This window comes from Dryas octopetala, chromosome 1 (genome assembly GCF_963921425.1).
Source record: "Dryas octopetala chromosome 1, drDryOcto1.1, whole genome shotgun sequence".
Lineage (NCBI taxonomy): Eukaryota > Viridiplantae > Streptophyta > Magnoliopsida > Rosales > Rosaceae > Dryas > Dryas octopetala.
Window position 1 is genome coordinate 13,370,864 of NC_141366.1, and position 19,477 is coordinate 13,390,340.

Sequence of the window (19,477 nt, forward strand, 5' to 3'; positions counted from 1 at the left end):
TATGAGAGTTATACTTTTTAGCATTATACTCAAATTGACTAGAAGAAAAGGAATAGCTATAATTTCTAAATGGATGATGCAATATCATATAAAATTGTGGATCCAAAAATCCAAATGACTCCTAAAAAAGTCTAAAAGGAATTTTACCAAAAAATGCAAATCGGTGTATTTATTTGCATTCAATATCTTACTATCACATCAACTTATGGAATTAGTTGGGTGGGATAAACAAAAAAAGGTATAATAGAATTGACCAATGCAAATATAGGATGCCATTCGTGTAATTTCTAGAAACTACGCGGGCCAATCCGAAACCCCATTCTTCACCTCTCTCCCAATTAACAACTGTCAGTCTCTCAGCTTGTCACATACTTTAGCAGTTTAGCTCAAAATCTGTTATTTTACTCCAAAGTCCAAACGGCTCTCTGAACAGTCGAATTTCGAAGCCCACCTCCACCAAAAAATTTTGAATTTCCGAAACAAAAAAACAAAACCATGCTTTTTTTTTTTTTTGGCCACAAACAAAACCATGCTTTAAAGCAACAACATACAACATACATGCATAATTATTATTATATTTATATACCTTACCACCTCCACCACCTTCCAATTTATATTTTTGAAAAACATAGAAAACAAAAACAAAAACAAAAACAAAAACAAACACAACACAAACAGAACAGAACAGGGATTACAGGCTCCTTCGTCTGTTCCACAACAGCAGCTTTTTCTTTTTATTTTCTTTTCTTCATTTCCAATTCAATTTCTCTTCTCTCTCTCTCTCTATCTCTATCTTTTTGAACAGAGAGAGGTTCGTTTCCTTTCCTCAACAAACTTAACCTCCTCTCACTCGACCTCCATCTCTCTCTCTCTCTCTCTCTCTCTCTCTCTCTCTCTCTCTCTCTCTCTCTCTCTCTAAACCTCGAAACTTACGCTTTCAGTATCAAAATCCCCAAACCAAACGTAAACCCCTCGATTCGTCAAACCGAGTTTTAGAGTTCGTTTCTCTGGAATCGTTTCTTTTCTCCCCAACCTCAGAAGCAAAGCAAGCACATTTCCTGAGCTCGCCGTCCGTACAATCACAGCGCTTCCGAAATCTTTAATTCAGCTCCCGGTTCTTCCCTTTTCCTTTGGGTTTTTCCGAAAGCACATTTCTTTCAGTTTCATGTAATAATCTGGAGAATTAGAGGTGGTTTGGATACTTCGATCTTAGGGTTTTTGCTCTTCTTTTCGCAATGCGCGGTTTGAATTGGTTCGGAGTCAAAGTCTGAGAGGTTGAATTGAGAAAATTCAGGTGTTGAATTGAGAATTTAGGTGTGAATTTCGGTGTATTTGGGGATTGGGGGATTCTGAAGAGACTGAATCGATAGCCTTTTCTGTGAAAAAATGATGGTATCGGCGTCGCCGTCGATGATAGCGAGGAGCTCTCTGGAGGAAATGTTGGATTCGCTTCGGCGGAGAGACGAGAACGAGAAGCCGCAGAAGGAGTTGCCGCCGGCATTGCCTGCTCGGCCGACTTCCAAGGCTCGGCTGCCCTCGGCGCGCCGGTCTCTGCCCAACAACTTCAAGATTGAAGATGGTTTTCCGGAGGACTCGGCTAGTAGGAAAGACAAGGATTTGGGGTTCAAGAGAGGTCATTTCGGCGTCAAGAAGACGGAGCAAAATGGGGAGTCGCCATACGTTGTGGCACCGGAGGGCTCGCCGGCGAAGATGGCGAAGTCGGATTGGAATGACAACGTTGGTTATTTCCTCAAGAAGGTAATTTAGATTGGTAACAGTTTTATTCACTGATGTTGGTTTTATTTTTATGTTTCTTTAGTCTTGGCAAATCTTGGTGTCTTCACTGGACTTTCCAGTGTTATTTGGAGTATGAATATCCAAGAATATTAATTAGTTCATATTACAAGTTTTGGGTCTTGAAGTAAATGTACCCACCCACTGTGATAAAGCATGCATTTAGCTCTGCATTGAATTAATGCTTGTACGAAATCATCTTGTAAATTTGGCCAGTTTGTTCGTTAAATTAGGTGCTTTATTTGTGGAACGTGAATTGATGTTGTGAGTATTTTGTTTCAGAAACTTCGTGTTTGGTGCCAGCTTCCTAGTGGACTGTGGGAGTCGGGAACAATACAATCAACTTCAGGGGATGTGGCACATGTTTCACTCACTAGTGGCCATGTAAGTTCATCATTTGGGGCCTTTTGGCCTTATCTTAAATATGTTTCAACCATTATAAGCTTCTTGTACAACTGTGGGCACTTAGGTTGTGGGTTGTTATGCCCTTGTGCTGTTACTGTAGGTAATCAAAGTGCCCAGAGCTGAGCTCTTACCTGCAAACCCAGATGTTCTGGGAGGCGTGGATGATCTTATACAGCTTAGTTATTTGAATGAGCCTTCTGTTCTTTACAATCTTCAATGTAGATATTCTCAGGACATGATTTATGTAAGTGTCAAATTTTCCTGTTGCTCATGCTTGCTAGTTAGATTCACGCCTCCTCCTACTCTCCTGTTAAATTTATCTGTGTTTTTTTTTTTTTTTCTGTAGAGCAAAGCAGGGCCAGTTTTGATTGCAATCAATCCTTTCAAAGACGTCCAAATGTATGGAGATGATTTTGTCACAGCTTATAGGCAGAAACTAGCACACAAACCTCATGTTTATGCTACAGCAGACGCTGCTTATAATGAGATGATGAGAGGTACATGTCACCTATTTTATTTATTTATTTTCCATAGTTAAATGTTTCCCTTTATCTGGTGGCATTATTTAACCTGGCTATAATTTTATTTTGCAGATGATGTAAATCAGTCCATAATCATAAGGTTAGAGTCTCTTCAATATTGTATTCCTCATATTAGAAGCTTGTTTATGGATATTTTCCTTTGTATTTGTTGTCCTATACCAGATCATGAAGTTCATTATAAAGAGTCATTAAATTTTCTCTTACAGTGGGGAAAGTGGATCTGGGAAAACTGAGACAGCAAAAATTGCAATGCAATACTTGGCTGCTCTTGGTGGTGGTAGTTGTGGCATAGAGCATGCAGTCCTTCAGACCAATTGTATACTGGAAGCATTTGGAAATGCAAAAACATCCAGAAATGATAATGCTAGCCGATTTGTAAGTTCCTTTATTACTTTCTTTGTTGCAGTCCCTGATTTCTCGTGTTATTTGATTTGTTTTTTTATATAACAGCATTCAAGATTATTTTTAAAATTTGGTCATTGATTTTTCTCAATGATAGCCATTCCCTTTTTTCCCAATTCATACATATGAGATCTAAAGGATATTCAGTTTGGGTAAACATATTTTTAATTTTTTGCAGGGGAAGTTGATTGAAATTCATTTTAGTACACTGGGAAAAATATGTGGTGCAGAAATCCAAACCTGTAAGCTTTTTAAATTGAATAAATTGCTGTTTTGGTATGCTATTACCTGATTATCATTTCAATCACAGTAACTGACTTGATTTTACCACTTCATGTACGTGCCAAACCAATTCGCCTATCATAATTGTGAATAGTTTATTTAGAAAAGGTAATTAGTTTGCCCCATTTGAGTTTCAGTCGGGTATTTTTAATTGTTTTGATGTGCCTTATCTGAAATTATAATGTCTCGTTTGAGCAGTCAAGAGTGTCTCAACTGGAAAATGGTGAGAGGTCATACCATATCTTGTATCAACTCTGTGCTGGTGCTCCATCAATGCTTAAAGGTAGGAAAGTTCTTTTCTAATTCAATCCATTCTAGCTTAACATAAATTTAATGCTATATAATCATCATTCCTATTTTGATAGTTTTTTTGTTTCAGCGTCTGGGTGCAATGTGGCAAAATAGGAGACCACTCCTCACTGTTTTCTGGCCAATCCCCTGAACTTTTTTTTTTTTTTCTAAATTTGTGCTCTTTATGGGATATTTAGATTTCCAATGATTAGGACATTGTCACATCATAATTTTAGGAAGCTATGCCGCAGACAATCTTGCTGTATGGCCCATGAGCCTTTGCTTAAGCAGCATGGGGTAGATCTTAGGTTCAATTCCTTTTGTAAGCAAGGAAAAGAAAACTTGCTTTATGGTAGTTGGCATGTAACCTGATTAGTCAAATATTATAGGAAGTTAGACCCACTAGCACCTAGCACCAATGATCTTAGGTTCAATTCCTTTTGGACCCACTAGTACCAATGATTTACCACGTCAAATATCATAGGAAGTTAGACTACAGAATATATGTGATTAGTCAAATTAGCTAGACCTGAACCAACAAACCTTATTTGTGGGACAAGTCAACTTGTCCCCCTAGGGTGAGTGAGGCAGGTATTAGTAGACTCATTGAGTTGACTTATTCCTTTCTTCTTGATTGTTTCTTACAACTGTCATCATATGGTACTCTAGCAATGATCAGTGGTCGGTGATGGCCTTTCTTGTGTTTTAAAAGCTGGTGTGAAACCTTTAGTTAGTTTCATATACAAGTATTATAACAACCATTTCCATTTTAATAAAATTAGAACCTTCAATGGTATGCTGTGTATTGTAATATGAACATTGTCTATACATGCCAATTTGTAAAGATATTATTCACTTCTACTGGGAATCATTCTATGTTTTTGGTTGCAGAAAGACTGAACCTTAAAATGGCTAGTGAGTACAAGTATCTTAACCAGAGTGATTGCTTGGCAATTGATGGTGTAGATGATGCTCGGAAGTTTCATAAGCTCATGGTAAGATAGTTGTTACTATCACCACTTCAATGTACCTTGTTTTTCTGTTTATCCTTAAACAACCAAAGTGTCACTTCCCCCTTATGTTATTGTTTTCCATTTTTTCAGGAAGCGCTAGACGTTGTTCGAATTTGTAAGGAAGATCAAGAGCATGTGTTTTCATTGCTGGCTGCTGTGTTGTGGCTGGGAAACTTATCATTTCAAGTAATGGACAATGAAAATCATGTGGAAGTGTTGGCTGATGAAGGTAAGATATATGCCATTCGCTTGGTGACCTGATGCTGGTTCTAAGGCAGTTGCATTGCTCACTTTAGATTTTTTATGATAGTTGTAACTACTGGGGTTTTCTATTTGGTCATAAACTGGATCACTAGAACGCAATTTTGAGGTCTACAAACTACATAGTGATAATGGGGGTCTTAAGCCTTGGGTTTTTTTGCATCTACAGTTTAATGGCGGCTGCCTTCAATTCAGAGAGAAAAGATCCCAATTCTGAAAGTGGTAATCCAAACAGTTTACAGATAATGGGATCTGAAAGCACTGCTTTTTTACTTATTTATCCAGACAGACCCTTAAATTTTCTGTCAGATTGTTCTCAGAAGTTTTGTCCTAGTGTCTGATTGTCATTCCATGACATCACCATCTGCTATCACCATCTGCTATCTCAATTTGTTTGTCTGCTGTCAAGTCAAACATATAATACTTTTAAACTGACACATGAGGACATGATAGATGCCTACATATAAGTAACATCTCTTGGTTTTTCCTTTTGGCAGCTCTAACCAATGCTGCCAGGCTGATGGGTTGTAGTTCCCAGGAGCTGATGCTAGCTTTATCCGCCAATGACATCCATGCTGCTGAGGATAGTATTCATAAAAGATTGACATTGCAGCAGGTTTGTTAAATACCACAACAATCTATCCCTTCATTTCTGACAGCTTTTAAATGCATTTTTTTAGCGAAAGATGAAGCTGATTTATTCTCTCATATTCAGGCAATTGACTTAAGGGATGCATTGGCAAAATTTATCTATGTGAGCTTGTTTGACTGGCTTGTAGAACAAATTAACAAGTCACTTCAAGTGGGCAAATGCCAAACTGGGAGATCCATCACTATACTTGATATTCACGGGTTTGAGTCATTTCAGGTATATATATTTATTTCATTTTTAGTTTGTTTTTACTGAGATTTGTATAATGGGTAATGATCTTAGTGCCTCATTTTTCAGAAGAACAGCTTTGAACAAATGTGTATTAATTATGCAAATGAGAGGCTGCAACAACATTTCACCCGGCATTTATACAAGCTTGAGCAGGAGGTGAGCATCTCAAATGCAATGTAGCTTTAAGATTGCTTGGTGTTTTGATGCTCTTATTTTAAACAAAAGCAGCTTATGAGTGTTCTTCATTATGATGATCTTGTCAGACTATACATTATGAGTAGATGTATGAATATTAATGTGAGTATTGGTTCCTTTTACTTCAGGAATGTGAATTGGATGGGGTTGATTGGACTAAAGTAGATTTTGAAGACAACCAAGAGTGCTTGAATCTCTTTGAGAAGGTATTCCAATGATTTAAGCCTTCTACATCATTGGCCTGCTAATTTGTCTTCAGGAGTTAATTAGATTCTTATCCTTTGTAGTGTCTATAATATTCAACTCTTCTTGTATAATTTGTGATAATTAGAGCTTGAACCTTCTTTCCATATTTAGTTTACCTTAATTTGAGTGCTTTGCTATGTTTTAGTAGAGTTATACATTGCACATTAGCTATAAAAGTAATTGGCCTTAGTTTGGTGCTTATAATCTCCTCATCTATCTGTTTGTTTCTCGTCAGATGAACAAAGTATTTGCCTTTATAGTTAAAGCTACTGTTTTCTGTGTCATGTGCAGAAACCTTTAGGGCTACTATCCTTGTTGGACGAGGAATCAAACTTTCCCAAGGCAACTGATTTGACCCTTGCCAATAAACTTAAGCAACATTTGAGTGATAACTCTTGCTTTAAAGCAGAAAGAGGCAGAGTTTTCAGTGTTCGTCATCATGCTGGAGAGGTTGGTTTTACTTGAGCATGTTCACAAACTTTAGTACGATGGCTTAACTTGCAGTATGTTATACCTACAAGCTAACTTGATGAATTATTCGACTCAAGGTTGAGGACATTTACATACATAAAAATGTTAATTATTTTTATAATGCGTTCTAGTTTTACTAATATTTGGAGTTTTATTAGGTTCTATATGACACAAGTGGCTTCCTGGAAAAGAACAGAGATCCTTCGCCCTCTGTTTCCATCCAACTCCTGTCATCATGCAGTTGCCAACTTCTGCAGTTGTTTACCTCCAAGGTGCTTAAGCAATTCCAGAAACCAGCAAATACTTCATGCCAGATAGATGCATTGGACCCTCCAGCAGCAAGTGTTGGTATCAAGGTCAAGGTACATATGCTTGCACAACTTTGAGCTGGATATATATATATATATATATGTATGTATATGAGTAGCTTTTGTGTGTTTAGATCAGAAGCCAAAATTATGAATTTCATTCGAGTAAGATGCGACTCTATGAGATGATTTTCAATAACCTTTTTTGTTCAGAAAGTTACATTTTCTTGTAAATTATGTAACAGTATACTGAGACATAGCTGATAGTGTTTTTCAACATTTAACGTATATCATGTCTTCTTGTAGGGTCAATTATTTAAACTGATGCACCAGTTGGAGAGCAGCACACCTCACTTCATTCGCTGCATTAAACCAAATAGTAAGCACCTTCCTGGTATGTATGAAGTAGACCTTGTTTTACAACAGCTCAGGTGTTGTGGAGTTTTGGAGGCTGTTAGGATATCACGATCTGGATATCCTACTAGAATGACACATCAAGAGTTTGCAGGAAGGTTGGTATAAAGTGAAACCCTAGTTTGTTACTGGTTTTCACCACTGCTGAGTTATCTCTTCTCATGTGTCTGTTCATATTTAGGTATGGATTCCTACTTTTGAAGGCCAGTGTACCTCAGGATCCATTAAGTCTATCAATTGCTGTTCTACAACAATTCAATGTCCTCCCTGAAATGTATCAAATTGGCTATACTAAAGTGTTTCTTCGAACAGGGCAGGTAAGCTCCTGTAATGGTTTTCAATTTTTCTTTTCATTTATATCCCATTTAGCTTATGAAATTTTTTCTTTGGTCGACTACTGCTCATTAAAGCCTGTTATTTTTCCTTAATTTCAAACATTTTAATGTAGCAGTGATGTAACATATCTCTTTCTGGTTGATTTAAGTTTATTTCGTCTGATGGTGTGCCTAATGCTGTTGAGTCTTTTTGTTCACAGATTGCTTCATTGGAGGATAAGAGAAAGCGGGTTCTGCGAGGAATAATTGGTGTCCAAAAATACTTCCGTGGTGACCAGGCTCGTCGTCGTTTTCATCAACTCAAGGAAGGAGCTACCACATTTTTATCAAGTAATGCATGCTAACTTTTCTAATTTCATTTTGTTGAGATACTTTGCTGGTTTTATGACCATACATTATAGCAGTGTTTTGTACGATTGGATATTTCTTGCAAAAAACAAAATCCCAATTTAATTCAATTTTGGACTATCTCTTCAGGACCTTGTAGTTTGCTGGACTGCACTGTTTTCCTATGTTGTTAAGTCTCTAACACAGTTGATTTTGTGGCTCGAGCTCCAATTTTTGTCTGACTCCTTTATATTGAGGAACAATCTCTTTTGACAACTTTTCAGTTTTAATGGAAGTTACTTTTAAGATGCAGATGGAAAAAAAGCTGGTGCAGTTAAAACTCTTAATGCGAAATCTAAACGGAGGGGTGGCAGGAAGATTTCAGATGTGAAGGTACTTCCGATAAAGGACTTACCTATTCGCAAGAATATTTCACTCTTTTTTTTTTTTTTTGCTTCATATTTGGCCACCGTTCCTTGAACCTATCCAATGGAACTCTTGAATATAGTTCTATTCTCAATGGTTTTCTTTTGTTGAGCCTTGGTTTCCTTTTCTCTTTTTTTTTTTTTTTTTCCCAACTACTTCCTTCGCTTCAATTTTTTTTTCTTGCGTATTTGAAATTGTAGGGTTCTTATTTTACCTGTATTACCCAATACTCGATCCCTTTTAACTTGTTTGTCTAAAACTCGATTAAATAGTTATAGTTGTACTTTTACCCTATACTTGTTTTCCACTTTGGTGTGACAATAGAAGGACACATTGCTCCCCTTGGTTATGAAATTTCCGATGCCAATGTATATTAGGGTTTTAACAAGGGTCCAAAAATTACATATTGCAAATATCTGGTTTCTGCTTTCTGTAAGCAGTATTCTTTTGGTATGGAGATATGTTGCCACTTAAAAACTTTAGAAGTTTCTTGAAATACTTGTGCATCATAGTAAATTTTTGCTTTTGGAGGATTTTTGTAAATGAAAGGTCAGCTGCATTTTTGTTCTTTTAAATATCCGAAGTTTTCAGCTCAATAACTGAGTGGAGTGTTTTTTCTGAGCAGGATTTGCCTTCAGATTTGGCAGAGCTTCAAAGGCGAGTTCTTCAGGCTGAAGCAACTCTGGAGCGCAAGGAAGAGGAAAATGCTGAATTGCAGGAGCAACTACAACAGTTTGAGACAAGGTGGTCAGAGTATGAGGGAAAGATGAAATCTATGCAGGACGTATGGCAAACACAGATGGCGTCTTTGCAAGTGAGTTTGCTTGTGCATGCTTAATCTCAGTTTTGAAAGATACGATCAAATAGTATTGCAGTTAATTAACCAAAAAGGAAGCCTGAAATGGGTCTAAGAAATTGGGGAAAATGATCCAACTTGTATGGTTGATCCAACTCATCCAATTAATCTGAATCCTTTTTATTCAAAAGTGAATCACATAGTGGATTGTAGCTTTGGTTGGATGCTAAAATAATGATGCATTTTAAATGAATGCATTAAAAGGTTACACCAGAGATGGCCAATAAAACTGATGACTGCCTTAGACTTCGGTCCTAGAAGCAACAATGATGCTGAGGATGTAATGTCTGTCCATTAGTAATTAGTTGTATTTTTGCAAAGTCTTAAGAGGCAAACCAAAATTGACCAGTGAGCTTTGTAGTTCTTGTGACCTGGAGATGCTTTTCTAAAACCAAGGTTTATGTCTACTTAGAAGAAACAAACTGTTTGCTTTGAGTTGAGCTCTATATAATTGTTGGGCCCACACCCTAGTCCTAAGCTTTTGGGATCAAAGTTTACCTGACAACCATTGTGCATGCACACTCATAAGCATGCAGAGGTACACACTTGCATATATCTCATATTATATTTATATAATTTTTGTCTCCATTGAAAAGAATGGGTGGTTTCTTATTGATGGTTGAAAGACATTTGATTTCCGTCTTAGATAAATAAAAGATCTAAATGACCAGTTCTTTGGAAAGAATCTGGTGCAATTAGTTATCAAGTATGCGCCAGCTTTCCTAGTGAGCTTGAACTTTGTCTCACCATTAATACTCTTTACCAATTTCCAACCTATGAATCTAACGATAAAGTAAAATAAGATTGGAAAAACCATAAGATGTGTGAAAGGTTATTGAGACTGAGAGGCATACCTTAACTGAAACTACTGAAATGCCTGAAGATTTTCTGTTATTATTGTGCAGATGAGTCTTACTGCAGCCAGAAAGAGTCTTGCTTCTGAAAATGCTGCTGGTCAACCTGGAAAACACGGTGCTGCTTCACCTCGTTATGATTCTGAAGAAGCCATGTCCATGGGATCTCGAACTCCTGGTGCAAGTACCCCCATCAATGGAGCAGGGCGTGAGACTAACGGTACATTGAATGCAGTCAGCAATCTGATGAAGGAATTTGAGCAGAGGAAACAGACTTTTGACGATGATGTGAAAGCTCTAGTTGATGTAAAACCGGGACAGTCAACTCCAAATATGAATCATGATGAAGAACTACGAAGACTTAAACAACGATTTGAGTCATGGAAGAAAGAATACAAGGCAAGATTACGGGAGACAAAGTCAAAACTTCATAAATTTGGGCATGCAGAAGAGGAAAAAAGGCGTAGGAAATGGTGGGGAAAGATACATAGAGGATCCTAGTATCTTGTTTCAGATTATCATCACTTCTGGGTTATGGTGCGGAAAGATACATAGATGATGATTGGGGAAAGTAATTTTCTCAGTACTCTACCTCTCCCTCTTCAGGAGCTGCTCCTTTGTTTATATATGTGGCATCACATTTTGGTGAATCCTGGTGTTGGGGTAGTTTAGGGTGAGAAATTTGTAGATCTACCAAATTTTTGTGACTTGGTGGAAATATTGGCAAGCATGTGAATAGCCAGCCAAATAGGGAATTCTTGAGTGATTTCAGCCCCTATTTCTTCTTTAAATAGTTCAGGTCATTTTGTGTATAATCTGTTGGCATTGATGTAATGTGTTACCATGTAGATCTTCTTAGAAATGGAAGAAAAAATGTTCATATTGCCTCGCGTGTGTGTTTAGTACTTTATTTTTTTTAATGTTTTTCTAAAATTATACATATAGAATTATTCTCCAAAGTTCTTAAAAGGATAACCATTTGTTTTTTTGTTTTTTTGTTTTTTTTCAGTTTCGACCCTGTAGTTGTAATAGGGCAGCCCATTGCTAGCTCAATTTTCTTTATCTATAGTTGATGTTAGTTTGGATGGAGTCCCTTCCATGGTTGTCTTCAGTGAGGATGGTTGTCTTCTATCCTCATTGAAGATGCCTTGAGCCGTAATATGAGTTCATTTCCTATCAAACAAGAAAAAATAGGTAGGATCGTGTGTTATGCAATATAGAATTATTATTAGTTATGGTAATTACAGGGCAAAATTACTTAAACTACACTTATTTAGTTTTGACACCAAAAAAGGAAAATTCTATACTACCCCCTAGCATTTCTTCTTTCTAAAATCTTTTAAAGTTATATAAAATTGTAAATTGGATGAGGGATGAATTTCGAGCAACGGTGTAAGACAATGTATAACTACCGTTGGATTGAACTTGCAATTTGCTAGTATTCATTTATTGGGTGTAATAAGTATTCACTAGTATTCAAAATTTATCCCTTAAATGAAACTGTCGGTGGAGTGAGGGGCATTGTTTAATGAAATTTATATATGTAATAGGCCTCTGCATTTTCAAAACAATTTTATCATATTAAATATAAGGCATAAATTCAATTTAGACACATAACTATATAAGCTATTTCAACGGGGTCCATGAACTTTAAAATATTTCAAATATACACCCAATCTATTATCTAAATTGAAAAATGAATTTCTGTTCATTTATTCGTTGAGAGATCAGTTAAATGACTAGGGGTGGGCACGGTCCAGTACAGTCCAGTGCTCACCCCAAACTGTACACTGAACTGTAAAGCTTATCCAGTCCAGTGCAGTGCTAGAAAACTGGAAATTTTGGCTCAGAACTGGACCAAACTGAACTGGACCAGTTCCAGTTCAGTCCAGTTCACTGTTTGAAACTGGGCCTCACTATTTGGGCCTTAGACCAATTAAATTTTTGGGCCAAAAAAATTTTAAAACATGTTTTTGTTTTTAATTTTTAACAACAAATCACAACAATTTTTTTAACAACAAATCAAAACATTTTTTTTAACAACAAATCAACCATTTGTTGTTAAAGTCACAAGTCACAAGTCACAACAAATCACAACAATTCAACATTTAACAATTAACATATAAGACATCAAGTCATCAACATTCAACCATTACATTTTTTGTACCATTCCACAACCTACAAGATATCAACCAATAACCATTTCACCATTGTCTAACACTCCAAGTGCAAGTAAATTAAAAAATAAAAACCAACCAAAGCTAAAGAAGTTAATAACTTACTAAGTTACAAGTTACCAAATACAAATTACAAACCAACCTAATACAAATTACAAAGTACAAACCAATCAAATACAAATTAAGTTACATAACTTAAATTAAAATACCCTAGCCAATCATCAACCCCCTGCCACCAGCCAACCATCAACCCCCTGCAGCCAATTGTCTTCAAATAACCCCTGTCAACAACCAATTGTCTTCAAACACTCCAAATAAATAACTAAGCAACTAAACAATAGAATTCAACTTAACAAATTAAAGTTTTTGAATAGACATATACAGATACTCATCTGATTCAGTTATTACATATTATGTGAACAAAATCATCCCAGCTCCTTTCTTCCTTATGCATGAACTATCAAATTCAAACTAGAAAAAAAAGTTCCAGCATAAAAATGCTCCTTCCTGACCATTTATAATCTCAGTTATCACACAAGGAGCTATCCCTCTTTAAAGAACTCTATCCAGAATTACCCTTATGTTTACCCATCTGTAATTCACCATCTCCTTCTAAAAGAAATAGAAGAAACAGAAACATAAAGTGCAATACATGCCTCTAGAGAAATCAAAAGCAACCCAATGGCAGGTGACGAATTGGTTAATTGCAAGATCATCAGTTTCTAGACTATATTATTTCATATAGTCTTTTTTTCCACGAATGGGTCTGGACTCTGGAAGCTAGAAGATCAAACCCAAACAACAAGTAAATTAGTAAATCAAACTTATCAAACTCAAAATCAAGTAAATCAGAAAATCAAACCCTAAATCCCCAAATCAAACCCTAAATCCCCAAATCAAACCCTAAACCTAACCCAAAATTAAACCCTAAATTAGTAAATCAGACAGAGTGAGATACTGAGATATGAGATATGAGATATGAGAGATGAGAGAACTTACCGACGGGTCGAGAGGCGAGTCAAGAGGCGAGACACTGAGACACTGAAGGGAGATTGAGAGGCGTTTGAGTTTCTGTTTAGGTCGCGAGAGGAAGATCGCGACGGCGACGGCAACGGCGACGGACTGAGACGATCGTGGGTTTGACTGTTTGAGACACTGAGATGTGAGAGAGTGAACTCGACGGGAAGAGAGATGAGAGAATATGCTCAATTTAAACCCTGAACCATTAAACCTCAAATCCCCAATTCAATTCGAAACCCTAATTTCAGTTCAATCATAATATGACAGACAAAAATGAGAGAGTCAGAGATGAGAGATGAGAGTCAGAGATGAAAGTGAGAGAGATGAGAATGAGATTACCCTTTCGTGGTGGCTGCGAGTCTGCCTTCTGAGATGAGAGATTCGAGATGAGAGACAAGAGAGTGAGAGATGAAGGATGAGAGGTGAGATGCGAGACTGAGAGGTGAGATCGTGAGAGGTTGAGAGCTGATGCAAGTGATGAGATCGAGATTGAGAGAGGGCGGCGCGACGCGAGTTTAGGGTTTGGAGAGTGGAGACTGAGTGAGTGTCGAGAGACGAGAGTGATGAATGAAATCAATGAATGACTGAATGAGTGATCACTGATCAATACACTAAATTGACTCACTAATTTAGTCATCTAAATTGACTTAGATGAGTGAGTGAGTGGTTGTTTCAATTGGGGGTATTGGGGTAATATTTGGTCAATTGACTAAATTAGTCTAATTGAGTAATTGGGGTTTCAAACTTTGAATCGGGTAATTTACTAATTTAGGAGTAATTGGGGTTTCAATTGGGTAATTGACTCAATTAGACTAATTCTAATTAGGGTTTCAATTGGATACTAAATTACTAATTAGTCTTATTGGGGTTTCAACTTTCAATTGGGATTTCAATTGGGTAATTGACTAATTTAAGAGTAATTGGGGTTTCAATTATGGTTGATTGGGGTTTGGGGTTTGGGGCCTTTAGGCAATTGAAAACAAAAAACAAAAAACAAAAATGGTTTAGGGTTGATTGGGGTTATATACTTATATAGTTATATATGTTATATACTTATTACTTATATATGTATAGAGTAATTAATATAGTTTAGGGTATATGATTATAATTGTATTAGGGTATAGGGTTATAGTTGACTATGAGTCTAATTGGGGTTTCAATTGGGGTTATATAATATATACTTATATAGTTATATATGTTATATACTTATTACTTATTACTTATATATATATAGAGTAATTAATATAGTTTAGAGTATATGATTATAATTGTATTAGGATATAGAGTTATAGTTGTCTATGAGTCTAATTAAGGTTTTATTGGGGTTATATACTTATATAATTATATATATTATATACTTGTATACTTATTACTTATATATGTATAGAGTAATTAATATAGTTTAGGGTATATGGTTATAATTGTATTAGGGTATAGGGTTATAGTTGACTATGAGTCTAATTGGGGTTATATAATATATACTTATATAGTTATTAGTTATATATGTTATATGCTTATTACTTTTAGGGTTTAGGGTATAGGGTATAGGGTTTCGATTAAACTTTAAACCCTAAACCCTAATACATAATTTCCCCTATTAGAAGTTTATAACTATATACTATACCCTATAACTATAATAATTTTAATATATAAGGTTTAGTGTATATATAAAGAATATATTAATTGTATTATAAAAGGTATAATTAAAATTATATACTAAAACATTATTATATATATAGAATATAGGCCATAGGGTTATATAAAATATATTTTAGAGTCTAAAATATAGCTAGGTTAATATTAATTTTATTATCTAAAATGTGTAAAATGTGTGTAAAAATGTGTGTAAAAATGTTTGTAAAAATGTATATAAAAATGTTTAAAAAGTGTATAAAATTGTATAAAAATTAAATATGTATAAAAATTAAAAATATATATTAATTATCCGGTCCAGTCCAGTCCAGTCCAGTTCTGTGAAGTGCAAAACTGGAACCGGAATTGGATTGGACCGGTCCGGTCCAGTTCGGTCCCGGTGTTGACCAGTTTTGGTCAAAGCGGTTTTTTACGGTTTTTTTCCCCCCGGTTTGGTTAGGTGCACCCGGTTCCCGGTTTAAATGCCCACCCCTATAAATGACAGCTTGGCTTTTGCTGACCGGGATTACTTGACGACGTGGCGCTATCTCAGCAAACATTTCCCGCCAAATGAGCGACACGGGCCCACAATTTAATAATAATAGAGAGAGTGAGAGTTTGTAGGCCCGTGCCAGGGGTTAGGTGGACCCGTGTCGCTCATTTGGCACCTAACCCCTGACACGGGTCCACAAAGTCATCATCTCTTTCTCGCTCGTTGAACACAAGTGAGAGATTTATATTCTAATTTGGGGGAAACGTGATATTTTTTGGAGACTAAATGGTCAGGAGAGCGTTCAACGAGAGGGAAAGAGGTGATAGGTGTGTGGGCCCGTGTCAAGTGGACATGTGTTGCTCATTTGGCGGGAAATGTATGCTGAGTTGGTGCGACGTCGCAAATTAATCCCCGTTAGCAAAAACCAAGTTGACATTTAACTGATCTCTCAATAAATTGATGGATGAAATTTCATTTTTCAATTTACATAATAAATTAGGTGTATATTTGAAATATTTGAAAGTTCATGAACTTCATTGAAATAGCATATATAGTTATGTGTCTAAATTGAATTTATGTCTAAATATAAAGTACAAATGTAGCCTTTCAAAAAACAAAAAGTACTAATGTAGCGTACGAAATATTGAAATGTATATAAAAATATACAATATATACACTTCAATTTCAGAGAGAATTTAATTATAGGGTTCATGACTTATAAGGGTCTTATAACTTTATTTCTTATTCGGTCATAGCATTCATACATTTGATTTGCAAGGAATCTAAAAGAGCATGCATTTTCCATAGTGTACGTTTTTAGGTGGGAGAAGAAGACATTTACTTTAACTATATATAAAAGGTACGAAAACTTATCGAGACTTGAATCACCCACTCACAATATGGTAGAGATGTCACTAGATACAATTTGAAATGTATCAACATTATAAATATTTAAAATTCTCAAGGAACGACTTGGAATGTCCTGAGTAACGATTATAGATGTCTTAAAGCACGACTTGCGAAACTCTAAGTTACGACTTTGGAGTGTCAAAACATGACTTGAGATGACACTAGATACAATTTGAAATGCATCAAGGGTATAAACATTTAAAATGACTTAAGCTAAAAAATGAAATTATCAAGAAATGACTTGTAATGCCCTAAGTAACGACTTGAGATGCCCTAAGCCACAACTTAAGAAACTCTAGAGTATGCCTTTAGAAGTGTCAGAACATGATTTAAGATGTCACTAGGAACAATTTGAAAGACATCAAGGGTATAAACATTTAAAATGTCTCGAGTTAGGAATTGAAATTCTTAAAGAACGACTTGCGATGCCCGAAGGAACTACTTGAGATGCCTTGAGGCACAACTTAAGAAGCTCTAGGGTATGCCTTTAGAAGTGTCAAAAAATGACTTGAGATATCACTAGGTACAATTTGAAATGTATCAAGAGTATAAATATTTAAAATGTCTCAAGTTACGAACTAAAATTGTTAATGAACGACTTGGAATGCCTTAAAAAAAGACTTTGGATGTCCTAAGGCACGACTTGTGCAACTTTAGGATATGAGTTTATAAGTGTCAAAACATAACTTAGGATGTCACTAGTTACAATTTGAAATGCATCAAGAGTATAAACATTTAAAATGCCTCGAACTACGAACTGAAATTCTTCAGTAACGAGATAAGATGTCCTAAGGAACGACTTGAGATGCCCTAAGGCACAACTTGAGAAACTCTAGGGTATGAATTTAAAAGTGTTAAAACATGACTTGAGATGTCACTAGGTACAATTTGAAATGCATCAAGGGTATAAACATTTAAAATGCCTCGAGCAACGAACTGAAATTCTCAAGGAATGACTTGGGATGCCCTTAGAAACGACTTGAGATGCCCTAAAACACGACTTGAGAAACTTTAGGGTATGCCTTTAGAAGTGTCAAAACATAACTTGAGTTGTTACTAGATACAATATAAAATGCATCAAGGGTATAAACTTTTAAAATAACTCGAGTTATGAACTAAAATTTTTCAGGAACGACTTGGGATGTGCTAAGGAATGACTTGAGATGCCCTAAGACACGACTTGAGAAATTCTAGGGTATAAATTTAAAAGTGTCAAAACATGACTTGAGATGTCAGTAGGAACAATTGAAATACATTAAGGGTATAAACATTTAAAATGTCTCGAGTTACAAATTGAAATTCTTAATAAACGACTTGGGATGCCCTAAAGAACGACTTGAAATGCCCTGAGGTACAACTTAAGAAACTCTAGAGTATGCCTTTAGAAGTGTCAAAACATGACTTGCGTTGTTACTAGATACAATTTGAAATGCATCAAGGGTATGAGTATTTAAAATGGCTCGAGCTAACTGAAATTCTTAAGGAACGACTTAAGATGCCCTAAGACACGACTTGAGAAACTTTAGGGTATGACTTTAGAAGTGTCAAAACATGACTTGAGATGTTGCTAGATACAATTTGAAATGCATCAAGGGTATAAACATTTAAAATGCCTTGAGCAACGAACATAAATTCCCAAAGAACAACTTGGGATGCCCTTAGGAACGACTTGAGATGCCCTAAGACACGACTTGAGAAATTCTAAGGTATGCCTTTAAAAGTATCAAAACAAGACTTGAGATGTTACTAGATACAATTTGAAATACATCAAGGGTATAAACATTTAAAATGCCTTGAGGTACAAATTGAAATTCTTAAGGAACAACTTTGGATGACATAAGGAACGACTTGAGATGCCTTAAAGCACGACTTGTGAAACACTAAGGTATGCGTTTAGAATTGTTAAAACATGACTTAGAATGTCATAGGTTACAATTTGAAATGCATCAATGGATAAACATTTAAAATGCCTCGAATTACGAACTGAAATTCTTCAGGAACGACTTGAGATGTCTTAAGGAACGACTTCAGATGCACTAAAGAACGACTTGAAAAACTATAGGGTATGAATTTAAAAGTGTCAAAACATGACTTCAGATGTCACTAGGTACAATTGAAATGCATCAAGGGTATAAACATTTAAAATGCCTCGAGCTACAAATTGAAATTTTGAAGGAACGACTTGAGATGCCCTAAGAACTGACTTGAGATGCCCTGAAGCACAACTTAAGAAACTCTAAGGTATGCCTTTAGAAGTTCAAAACATGACTTGGAATGTTAGTGGATACAATTTGAAATGCTTCAAGGGTATGAACATTTAAAATTCCTCGAGCTAACTGAAATTTTTAAGGAACGACTTGGGATGCCTAAAGGAACGACTTGAGATGCCCTAAGACACGACTTGAGAAACTTTATGGTAGGACTTTAGAAGTGTCAAAACATGACTTGAGATGTCGCTAGATACAATTTGAAATGCATCAAAGGTATAAATAATTGAAATGCCTCGAGCAACGAACTGAAATTCTAAAGGAAAAACTTGGGATGCCCTTAGGAACGACTTGAGATTCCCTAAGCTACGACCTGAGAAACTCTAGGGTATGCATTTAGAAGTGTGATAACATGACTTGGGATGTTACTAGATAAAATTTGAAATGCATCAAGGGTGTAAACATTTAAAATGCCTCGAGCTATAAATTGAAATTCTTAAAGAACGACTTGGGATGCCCTAAGGAACGACTTAAGATATATCCTAAGACACGACTTGTAAAACTCTAGGGTATGAGTGAAGAAGTGTCAAAACATGACTTAGGATGTCACTAGTTACAATTTGAATTGCATCAAGGGTATAAACATTTAAAATATCTCGAATTACGAACTGAAATTCTTAAGGAACGACTTGGGATGCCCTTAGAAACGACTTGAGATGTCCTAAGGCACGACT

The 19,477-nt window shown here is 35.9% G+C and overlaps 1 protein-coding gene and 1 long non-coding RNA gene across 4 annotated transcripts; one reads left to right on the forward strand and one right to left on the reverse strand.

The window, feature by feature from the left end:
- The first annotated feature begins 660 nt into the window (after positions 1-660).
- ATM2 (myosin 2) lies at positions 661-11,186 on the forward strand. Its single transcript, XM_086243748.1, has 23 exons — positions 661-1,758; positions 2,077-2,178; positions 2,300-2,443; positions 2,546-2,696; positions 2,793-2,820; positions 2,948-3,116; positions 3,322-3,385; positions 3,520-3,533; positions 3,624-3,708; positions 4,608-4,711; positions 4,820-4,958; positions 5,488-5,606; positions 5,706-5,858; positions 5,940-6,029; positions 6,197-6,274; positions 6,606-6,764; positions 6,944-7,147; positions 7,400-7,605; positions 7,689-7,824; positions 8,043-8,172; positions 8,477-8,562; positions 9,221-9,409; positions 10,357-11,186. Exons 1-23 carry the CDS (start codon positions 1,387-1,389, stop codon positions 10,804-10,806), a joined length of 3,372 nt encoding a protein of 1,123 aa, XP_086099874.1. The 5' UTR covers positions 661-1,386; the 3' UTR covers positions 10,807-11,186.
- A 1,219-nt stretch (positions 11,187-12,405) lies between these two features.
- Positions 12,406-14,062, reverse strand: LOC147298115 (uncharacterized). 3 transcript variants are annotated; one of them, XR_015119906.1, is made up of 4 exons: positions 13,842-14,062; positions 13,482-13,740; positions 13,139-13,262; positions 12,406-12,763 (listed from the first exon to the last, which is right to left on the reverse strand). It is a non-coding gene; the product is annotated as an uncharacterized LOC147298115 (long non-coding RNA). The 3 variants fall into 3 exon arrangements; XR_015119907.1 differs by lacking the exon at positions 13,139-13,262; XR_015119905.1 differs by having other exon boundaries at positions 12,406-13,262.
- Between the last annotated feature and the right edge of the window lie 5,415 nt (positions 14,063-19,477).